General features: G+C 40.4%; 1 protein-coding gene across 1 annotated transcript; it reads left to right on the top strand.

Annotated features, from left to right (window-relative positions):
* The first annotated feature begins 287 nt into the window (after positions 1-287).
* ETDB (embryonic testis differentiation homolog B) lies at positions 288-1,876 on the top strand. Its single transcript, XM_031006772.2, has 2 exons — positions 288-377; positions 1,520-1,876. The coding sequence occupies exon 2, from the start codon at positions 1,569-1,571 to the stop codon at positions 1,746-1,748; it is 180 nt and encodes a 59-aa protein (XP_030862632.1). The 5' UTR covers positions 288-377; positions 1,520-1,568; the 3' UTR covers positions 1,749-1,876.
* The last annotated feature ends 9,764 nt before the right edge of the window (positions 1,877-11,640 follow it).

Below are 11,640 nucleotides of genomic sequence, written 5' to 3'. Positions count from 1 at the left end.
AAGGAGAAATTTTAATGGATTTTATACAAGCCAGGAACAAGCTCTGAGGCCAGGGTAGTTGAGGGTTCTGTCTAGGAAGGAGACATGCAGATGGCACCCAGCCACAGGATATACCCACCTCCTCTCCCAGCAACTTCCACTCACCTTATTCAGGCTTGAACCAGAAGGAAGCCAGGCATGGTGGCCAGTGTTCGAATCTTGCAGACTGTTGGCACTAGGTTCTGAGGACAATTGTGAGTCACCATAGTGACTATGACTTCACTTGGTGCTGAACCAATCAGGCCCTGGGACTCAAGGAAAGAGAGGGAGTGCCAAGCTGTTACTGTTTACCCTCTGGCCCAGATCTTTCTTCAGAAGAAACCTGAGTGGTCTCACAGGTAAAATATCCTGATATACCAAGATCATAGAGCATCCTTTTGTGCCATTAACTAACTAACCTACCCGATAAACCCCAACCCTGTTTGGTAATGGGGGGAGGTTATCAGAGAGTCATTTGTTCAAACTGATACAGAGACACTGTAGAGCAGTGGGTAAAAGCAGAAACTTCAGATACAGGCTTTCTCAGTTCCAATCTCACCTCTCTGTCACTTGGGCAAGTCTTTTAGTCTCTCTTGGGAGGTCAAAATAGAGAACACAGTGGGCATCCACCCCTAGCCTTGGCACTGTGCTAGATTCAAACGAAATGCAGAACTGGGTTTTTGGGGATGAGGCAGGGCCAGGCATCAGAGGTGAGTACAATCTTTAAGCCACTGTGATTACATTCCCAGGATGGAAAATCAGCAGGATGGACCTTAGAAACAGAAACTAGGTAGTACTTGAGAATGTCCAGTTTATCTCTTACACAGGGGTTTGGAGTAAGATTCATACCTGCTTCACCAGTGATTTTCAAAGGAGGCAAATCCTATTTGAAGCTCAAGTCACATAAAGAGATTTGGAATGAGGAAACAAATTATAGCAGCCTGCAAGTTGTAGAATGAAGAAATGCAAATGTAAAGTACTGAACTTTGTTATGGATAGATTTACCAAAGAGAATTACTCTGCATAACATGAATAATGGAGTTCAGAAGGAAGCCCATATCCCAGGTACAGGGAAAACTCAGAGGTGAGAAGAAGGCAGCTCTGAAAAAGAGCAACATAGAATTGAGTTAAAATTAGTGTGGATATAAGAATTACAATGACACTTGAGCTATGAGGTAGTGTTTTGAGTACAATCTAACAAGCCTATGTGTGTCAGGTAATGATTAAAGGGATGCAATAGTGTGTCTTTAATGTCCCGGGTCCCATCAGGCTGCTGCACAGCCCCATGTGTAAGACAGATAGAAGAAACAATATGGTTGGTGCTTCAAATCAGATGATGACCCAAAGCAATCTCCTGTGACTACTGCTGGTAGCAGTGTGTGTGTGTATGGGTGTGTGTGTGTGTGTGTGTGTGTGTGTGTGTGTGTGTGTGTGGTTTTGTGCCAGTGAGGAAGAGGTTGCCGGGTACACTTGATTACCTAGAATACATCATCTTTTTCAGACTTCCTCGGTTGTGCTGTTCTACTGAGGTTGGGTGGAGTCAACACGTCATGGATAAAGAAGTCCCTAAAGGCAGTCCCAGGGAGCCCGCACTGAACATCAAGAAGTCAGACAAATCCTTCAAATGCAAGAAGCCCACCGAAAATGTGCTGATCTTTTTAATCAACAGACAAGTGGGCAGGCACAGAAGTGACATTGACCTGTCAAGATGGGTGTGGATGCTGTCATAAAGCAACTCTAGGGTGGACATGGCCTTGGACAAAAAGTCATGTGGCTTATGTGCTGAAGCCTGCCCAGATTTTTGAGAAATTAAATATAATTAGAACAATAAACTCCTCCCATGTTTGAGTCATTAAAACAGAGCCTGTCATTTCACTCCTTTAGGTTGGATGTGTGTTTGCTGACAGGGTGTTCTTGGGTTACACTGGAAGGGGCTTCTGTTCATCCTAACACGCTGTGCAGGGGTGCTCAGACCCAGGGGAGAGGGTGAGATCATGCTGCACACCAGATCTCTCCCACCATCAATCTGAAAAACACTGCAAAGTCAAAGTGATGTAGTACTTGGCATTCAAGGACCAAAGACTCTTCTCCCTAGCCATTTTGAAGAGACTGCCCTGGTGTTCCCCTCTAAAACCCAATGCTTGTCCTAGTGAAAAGACATTGTTTAAGAGCAGACCAACAGTTGGCCTGGGGGTTTGGGATATGTTTTAATACTGCCAATGTCATATCCACAGAGCCTTCCAGAGGCAACCGCTCTGCCCTTTGTCCCCAGGAAAGTATAGAATGCTCTGGTCACTTTTTTGTGTCATGTCAAACAAACCTGCTCAGGCCACAGCCAAAGATAATTCATTTGACTGAAGTGAAGCCACCTGATAGGACAACAACACACATGAGATGGCTCCCATTGAAGCAGCTCTGTCCCCAAGGAATGTGCTGAGCAAGTCAGATACTCATTCTGAGAAACCTGAAATGGGAACTATGTGGGCAATTGGTCACTGACAAGTGAGAGTTAAAGCTAAAGAGGGGACAGGGAGAGCAAAGAGGTCAGAGCCGTGGCAAACATGGGCAAGCCTAAGTGAGGAGTAAGATGAAATTTACATAAGGTGAACCATTAAAGCCATCACAGATTCCAGGCATTTCTCTTGTCCTTTCACTTGAGCTGCAAAATAAGCCCCTGCAAGCAGTCCTCTGTCCCCTCTTCCTCTCCTCCCTAATTCCCTGTGTTCTCACAATCTGTCCAGCATTCCCCAAGGCCCCTTCCTGTGTCCCCTCCCCCACCTACATCTAAAGGGCTGTTACTCTCTCTCCCCTTAGCCAGGTCTCTTCCAGATTTTTTATGTGGTACGAAGTTAAACTGCTGTATGTCCTTTTCACCGTCCTCTTTGTCCCTGTCACCTCCTCTGTCCCTGCACTGATGCGGCATCGCCAAAAAAGAGCCACCAGCCTCTCCTCAGAGGATGCAGCTGGCTGTAGGATGGAGAGGAGGGGTTAGAGGCTGCCAGGTAGAGGGGCCTCCTGGGTGCACCGTTGGGAGGAATGCTGCCTGGACACTGCTATGTCGGTGACTATTTACCTGCAGTCCAGCATCAAACAGTGGCTGTGAGGTGGAGAATAGGTGGGGAATGGAGGCTGAAAGGGCAGCAGGTAGGGCAAGAAGGAGCCAAACCCACAGGAGCAGAGGCCGATAACAGCCAACCTCCTACCCTCCATGGCCACACAACAGAAGAGACAGAATTTAGGATACAGAGTTATGTGTGGATAAATCTCACCATCATACTGAGTGAGAAAACAAGTAGCACAGAATTATGTACCAAAGAGAAACCCAACTGTGCCAAGCAGTACTTGGGTATATACATAGACAGTAAAGTTATCCAAACTAGAGCAGCAGCACATTCAAGTGGAACTCTGTCCGGTTTCCGACTTGACTAGTGCCCCAAAACAATTGGTACCAACTATTTCCCATCTTGCAAGGAGTTGCCTAACAATGGAGGCCTGGTAAAGAAGGCAATCACAATCATGTGACCTCTGACCACTCACCCACCTGCAGGTGTCTACTCACACTGGAAGTCTGGGTGGGTTGGAGACCAGAGAGGCATGCTTCCCAGGGATTGGAGGCTGTGCCGAGTTTAAACGAGGAAAACTTCCCACACTTCAAATTCACTGGAAGGTTGGGGCTACTCAGTGTTCACCTAGAGAACTTGACTTTTGTTTCCAGAAGTGACACTCACAAGGAAGAAATTCAGGAGGAAAGTGGCTGTAGGAGAGGGAGAGAAGATTTGGCCAAAATTCCTCTGAAGAGATTTTTCTCAGGAGATCTTAGTGGCGGCCAAATGTAACCTTCTCGGGACGGGGAAGGGGGTGGGAATCTGGATGCAGCTGACTCACAGGAATCAGAGGCTGACTGGAGACCATGCACACAGTGTCAGGAGACACTCTCTTCTTCTACTCTTTCATTTCTAGCTGCTGCCTCTCATTGCTCAAATCACTAACCAGACAGCCAGGAAGCCAAGGTGATGTCGTCCATGGTATCAGCCTTCTGGAACACACAGCCCTGCAGAGAAGCATATATCTAGTTGGACAAACTGAGAAGAATCAAATCAATTCACCACTTTTTTCTACTTCCATTACTGTTCCACCACTGTTGCTTTAATCAGAGGAATAAAACCCTTGCCCAACACATGGTAGCATACACAGTGTTGTGAGCCATCTTATCATAACAGATGAGGTCAATTTGATTATAATACCATGTGGAACCTAAGTTGTAACTCTAATGGTTACAAGAAAGTTTCCTACACATTCACATTGACTGGGTGAAGGGAAAGTCACCTTGGCAGGGGATAGATGAAGATGGCAGAATAGAAACCTACACCACTCATCCCATCTCCCTTCACTGGAACACCAGATTTTAACGACTATCTGCACACAAAAAACACTGCCACAAGAACCAAGAATTAGGTGAGCAATCACATCACCTGGTTTTAACTTCATATCACTGAAAGAGGCATTGCACAGGGCAAGAGAGGTAGTCTGGAACCACCAATGCTACCCCTCCTCCATCCACCAGCGTGGAGAGTCTGTGCACTTTGGGGAGGGAGAGTGCAGCAAGTGGGGGACTTTACCTTGAACTCAATGCTGCCCTATCACAGCTGGAAACAAATCTATGCAGGGTGCAGCCAGTGCCCACACATATTATTATATATTATATATAATAATAATATATATTAATGTATTATATATTAATATAATATATATTTTATATATTATATATTTATAACATATTATATGTTATTAATATATATTATATAATAATATTATATAATAATCTGCTAATTATTATAATTATTATTATATGTTACTATTATAATTATAATATTAATATTATTATAATTATTATAATAGTATATAATATAATTATATATTATATATTATTATATATAATATATAACATAATATATATTATATATAATATATAATATATATAATATTATATATAATATTATAATATATATTATATATAACATATAATATATATATTATATATAATATAATATATATTATATATAACATATAATATATATATTATATATAATATAATATATATTATATATAACATATAATATATATTATATATAATATAATATATATTATATATAACATATAATATATAATATATATAATATAATATATATTATATATAACATATAATATATATAATATAATATATATTATATATAACATATAATATATATAATATTATATATTATAATATATATTATATTATTATATATCAAATATAATATAATATTATATATAATATTATATATCATATATAAATATTATATGATATATAATATATATAATTATATATCATATATTTGTATATGATATATAATATATATAATATAATATATCATATATTTGTATATGATATATAATATATATAATATAATATATCATATATAAATATATGATATATAATTATATAATTATATATCATATATAATTATATATAATAATATATATTTTGTATATATATATGTATAATCTCCAAGAAGGGCTTAAGCAAAGACCTCATCAAGAATCACTAGGGAGAATCTATCTCAGTGCCTTTGCAATAACTGTTCCCTCCACATGGATTTCCTCTGGCTTTTTTCCCTATGGTTGTTTCCTTCACATCAGCAACTTGAGGGCAAGGGTTTTATTGCTGTTGTTGTTCTCTGTCATGCCTACAAGCCCTAGAAAAACTCCTGTCTGATAGTCAGTACTCAATAATATTTGAAGAATAATTGAATGAGAGAAAGGTAAGGTAGGGGGCAATTCCAGGAGATCTAGCGAAAGAGTCTGGTTTCAAGGTGAGTCAGACCAAATCAGAATATTTCACTTCCCTCTTTCTAAACACTATTTGTCCTTACTTATGATAATGTTATGAATGGCTCTAAACAGAAGGGGTATTTCTCAGAAGACACGAGATCTCATTTCAATTCTGCCTCTTCCTGGTTTTGTGACTTGTTGACAGGGCTCAGGCTGTAGCAATAACTTGTAGGTGAATCACTTGATAATTTAGGGTTTGTGTAGTAAAATGGTGTTCTTAAAGCTACAAAAGCTCTTCTGCCAATGAATATTTTACTAATGTTTAGACAAACATTTCTCCAAACTTATAATAGCATTAGTTGCTTTACATGACATATATTATTAAGTATATTATTCATTATGATTTAATGGATGAGAGAAGTTCCCAACCAGCAGAAAAAGAAAATAAATCATTAATGAATTAATAAATGTAGTTATATCTTACCATTTCTTCCTCCATTCTTTGTCTTTTATGCCTAAATTTTGGAGGAGGGAGGAGTTAACCTCTCTCTCTCTCTTTTCTCCCTCTATCTCCCCATAGTTTTAGTCATACTGGGCCCACAAATTTTTATCCATTTTTTCCCTTAACATTAAATCACCAGCAATTTCTCATACTTTACAAAAGGACATTTAAATGGCTTTGTAATTAACCTTCAAGTAGATGAATTGATATTTCTTGAACCATTCTCCACTACATGGTTGTGCAGGTTATTTTCAACTCACTGCTCTTATAAGTGACTCCAGTTAATTTCCTAGTATATGTTCCTATAGTGCTCTGTCCTCCACGGCACTTTTCACAACTTGAAATAATCATCTTTTTCATGTGTATCTTTTAAATAATCAGCTCCATGAGGGCAGGGACCACATTTGTTTGGTTCCTCAGTGTCCTCAACAAAACACATAGCACAGTGCCTAGTGCATAGCAGATACTCAATAAATATTTGTTGAATAAATGAATGAATAAATAAATGAATAAGTGAATCAATGAAAGGCATGTTGTCTTAGTCAACTCCATCTGTCATAACAATATGCCATAGAATGGGTGTCTTAAACAACAGAAATTTATTTTCACACCATTATGGAGGCTAGAAGTCCAAGATCAAGGCGCCAGCATGGTTGGTTTTAAGAAATCTGGTTGTTTGAAAGTGTGTAGCACTTCCCCCCTCATGCTCTCTCTCTCCTGCCAGGCATGTGAAAATGTGCCTGCTTCCCCTTCATCTTTCGCCATGATTGTAAGTTTCCTGAGGCCTCACCAGAAGCAGAAGGCTGTACAGCCCACAGAACCATGAGCCAATTAAACCTCTTTTCTTTATAAATAACTCACTTTCAGATAGTTCTTTATAGCAGTGCGAGAATGGACTAATACAGGTGCCAAACACTATGGCTGGTTCTCGGCCCCAGACGGTGCCTGAGGAAGGTGAGTGAAGGGACTTTGGGACTGCCCACTCTCACCACAGAACTCTGGGATCCTAGCTGCAGGGGACCCCACCCTCTGTGGATGTTTGGGCTGGAAGGGGAATCTCTCTGGAGATTAGACAGAGAGGGAGCTACAGCGGGTGCAAAGCTGGGGACCTATGAGCATGGGACAGCTCCAGTGGAGCCTGGCCATAAGCATCCACCCCCAAGGGCTGCTCACCTCTTTTGGAGAGGCTCTGGTCTCAGCTAACTACTAGGAAGAATGCAGGGCCTGCTACCCCATGGGACTGGGGCATGTCTGTCCTGCAGACTTATCTGCCCACAAGCCCCTCACAGTGCCCTCACAGGGCCCCTGACTGGCCACCCCACAGAAATGTGTACACAGTGCAGCCTCAGCTGCCTGGCCTGGGTGATTTGCTCCACCTGAGTGTGTTCTGGCAGGCTGGGAGTCCTTTGGATCTGCCAGTGCACCTGGAACCCAACCCCAAGGATCTGGAGGAGGGAGCTATGAGCAGGTCCTGGTGCACCAAGGCTGCAGCCCACAGCTCAGGAGTGCTGAGCTGGGGTCTGTGCTTAGTACTTGAGTAGAGGAGGAGCCCACACTCTCAGAAAACTGAAAGAGGTGAGTTGTACAGGTTTGCTGGCTGGTGTGGGGCCTAGGGATGCCTCCCTCCACAGGGCTTGTCTGGTAAGGATGTGGCCTATCTCCCTTCCAGGCCTTCACCCAAGGGAGCCCTGTAGCCCAAAAGACCTAACAACGACAGCAACAAAATCACGAGCACAGTGCCAGTAATCAGAGGTGGCTCCCCCAAGGCCCAGGAGTGGACTTGGTGAGGAGGTCACCCACCTCTCTCCCCCAGCACCACAGTATAAAGCTGCAAATGCAAGGATACACAAGAGTCATGTGGCTAAGAGCCTGTCTACTGCCCATTGCTCTCAAGTGCCATCTACTGGATCGCAGCCCAAACTACAACAAAAAACTACTGATTGTCCCGCTCCTGAGAAATCAAGGGCAAGAATTCAACAAAAAACAAATATTCTGTACAGAGCCTTAGACCTCTGGGAACCTCGAGAAATAAAGCCAGATGACTATATTTAACTTACACCACAGTTGAAGGAACACCAGCCTTCCCAGATGAGAAATAATCAATCAGCACAAGAACACTGGCAATTCAAAAAGGCACAGTGTCCGCTTACCTCTAAAGGAACTTACTAGCTCCCCAGCAATGGTTCTTAACCGGTCTGAAATGTCTGAAATAACATACATGGAATTCAGTATCTGGATGGCAGGGAAGCTCACCGAGATCCAGAAGAAAACTGAAACTCAATCCAAGGAAGCCAAACAATCTAGTAAAATAATCCAAGAGCTGAATGATGAAATAGCCATTCTAAGAAAGACCCAAACTGAACTTCTTGAGCTGAAAAATTCACGACAAGAAGTTCATAATATAATCAAAAGTATTAACAGCAGAATAGACCAAGCTGAGGAAAGATTCTCCAAGCTTGAAAGCTGGTTCATCAAATCAACTCAGTCAGACAAAAATAAAGAAAATTAATTAGAAAAAAAGAACAAAACCTCTGGGAAATATAGAATTATGTAAAGAGACCAAATGTATGACTCACTGGCATTTCTGAAAGAGAAGGAGAGAGAATAAGCAACTTGGAAAATATATTTGAGGATATAGTCCACAAAAATTTCCCTAATCTTGCTAGAGAGGTTGATATACAAATACAAGAAATACAGAGAACCCCAGTCAGATACTATACAAAAAAACCATCCTCAAGGCACATAGTCATCGGATTCACCAAGGTCAATGCAAATAATTTTTTTTTTTTTTTGAGACACGGTCTTGCTCTGTTGCCCAAGCTGGAAGTGCAGTGGCACAATCATGGCTCATTGCAGCCTCAGCCTAACAGGATCATTCGATTCTCCCATCTCAGCCTTCAGAGTAGCTGGGATGACAGGCATATCCCAACATGCCCAGCTAGTTTGTACATTTTTTGTAGAGGCAGGGTTTAACCATGTTGCCCAGGCTGGTCTTTAACCCCTCGGCTCAAGTGATCCACCCATCTCAGCCTCCCAAAGTGCTAGGATTACAGTTTTGAGCCACTGTGCTCAGCCAGATAAAACATCTTAAAGGCAGCTAGAAAGAAGGGGCAGGCCTGGGTGCAGTGGCTCACACCTGTAATCCCAGCACTTTGGGAAGCCGAGGCAGGTGGATCACTTGAGGTCAGGAGTTAGAGACCAGCCTGGCCAACATGGTGAAACCCAGTCTCTACTAAAAATACAAAAATTAGCCAGGTGTGGTGGTGGGCACCTGTAATCCCAGCTACTCAGGAGGCTAAGGCAAGAGAATCACTTGAATCCAGGAGGCAGAGGTTGCAGTGAGCCAAGATTGTGCCATTGCACTCCAGCCTGTGACAGAGCAAGACTCCGTCTCAAAAAAAAAAAGAAAAGAGAAAAGAAAAGAAAAGAAAGAAAGAAAGAAAGAAAGAAAGAAAGAAAGAAAGAAAGAAAGAAAGAGAAAAGAAGGGCAGGTCACTTACACAGGGAATCCCGTCAGGCTAGCAGCATACCTCTCAGCAGAAACCTTACAATAGAAGAAATTGTGGACCTATTTTCAGCATCCTTAAAGAAAAGAAATTCCAACCAAGAATTTCATATCCCACCAAACTAAGCTTCACAAATGAAGGAGAAATAAAATCCTTCTCAGACAAGCAAATGCTGAAGGAATAGTGTACACCTAGACCAATCTTACAAGAGATCCTTAATAAAGTGCTAAATATGGATTCAAAAGAACAACACCTGCTACCACAAAAGCACACTTAAATCATGTAGCCCACAGGCACTGTAAAGCAATTATGCAATCAAGTCTACATAACAACCAGCTAACATCACAATGTTAGGATCAAAATCCAACATATCAGTTTGAAACTTGTATGTAAATGGCTTAAAAGATACAGAGTGGCAGACTGGATAAAAAGACAAGACCCAACCATCTGTTGTCTTCAAGAGACACATCTCACATGTAATGACACCTACAGGCTCAAAGTAAGAAGGTGGAGTAAGATCAACCATGCAAATGGAAAACAAAAAAGGGTAGGAGTTGCTACTCTTATGTCAGATAAACAGATTTTAAACCATTAAAGATTAAGGACAATGAAGGTCATCACATAATGATAAAGAGTATAATCAAACCAGAAGCCTTAACTATCCTAAATATACATGCACCAACATTGGATATATATGTTGGATATATATATATATATATATGTGTGTGTGTGTGTATATGTGTGTGTGTGTGTATATATATATATGTCCTAAATATACCTGCACCCAGATTCATAAAACAAGTTCTTCTTGGCCTCTGAAAAAATGTAGACAACCATACAACAATAGTGGGAAACCTTAACACCCCACTGATAGTGTTAGACACATATCAAGGCAGAAAAAAAAACCAAAAAACTCTTGACGTAACCTTGACACTTGATCAACTGGACCTAATAAACATCTACAGAACACTCCACCCAACAACCACAGAATGTACATTCTTCTCGTTTGCACATGGAACATATTCTAAGATCGACCACATTCTTGGTCATAAAACCAAGTCTCAATAAATTCAAAAAATCAAAACCATACCAACCAAACTCTTGGACCACAGTGCAATAAAAATATAAATTTATATCAAGAATATCTCTCAAAACTACAAAAATACATGTAAATTAAATAACTTACTCTTGAACAAATCCCTGGTGAACATCAAAATTAATGAAGAAATTTAAAAATTATTTGAAATTAATGAAAATTTGGACACATCAAAAATTTCTGGTATGCAACCAAACCAGTGTTAATAAGAGGAAACTTTATAGCCCTAAATGCTAGAAGTTAGAAGGATCTCAAATTAACAATCTAACTTTGCACCTAAAGGAACTTGAAAAAAAAAACCCGAAGCTAGCAGAAGAAAAGAAATAACTAAAGTTAGAGAAGCACTTAATGAAATGCAAAAATACATACAAAAGATCAGTGAAACCAAGAGTTGGTTATTTGAAAAACGAAATAAGATTGATAGATCACCAGCTATATTAACAAAGACAAAGAAAGAGAAGATCCAAATAAGTACAGTCGGAAATGACAAAGGCAATATTACAACTGATCTCACAGAAACACAAAAGATCCTGAGAGACGACTATGAACAACTCTGTGGATACAAACTAAAAATTTACAGGAAATGGATAAATTCCTAGAAGCACACAATCTCCCAAGAATGAATCACGAAGAGATTGAAACCCTGAATAGACCAATATCAACTTCTGAAATTGAATCAGTAATAAAGAATCTACCAACCAAAAGAA

Source organism: Gorilla gorilla, chromosome X (assembly GCF_029281585.2).
Source record: "Gorilla gorilla gorilla isolate KB3781 chromosome X, NHGRI_mGorGor1-v2.1_pri, whole genome shotgun sequence".
NCBI lineage: Eukaryota > Metazoa > Chordata > Mammalia > Primates > Hominidae > Gorilla > Gorilla gorilla.
This window is presented reverse-complemented; position numbering and strand designations above follow the sequence as displayed.

Coding starts and splice junctions, on each gene's coding strand:
- ETDB (XM_031006772.2), top strand. CDS start 1,569: ATGGATAAAGAAGTCCCTAAAGGCAGTCCCAGGGAGCCCGCACTGAAC.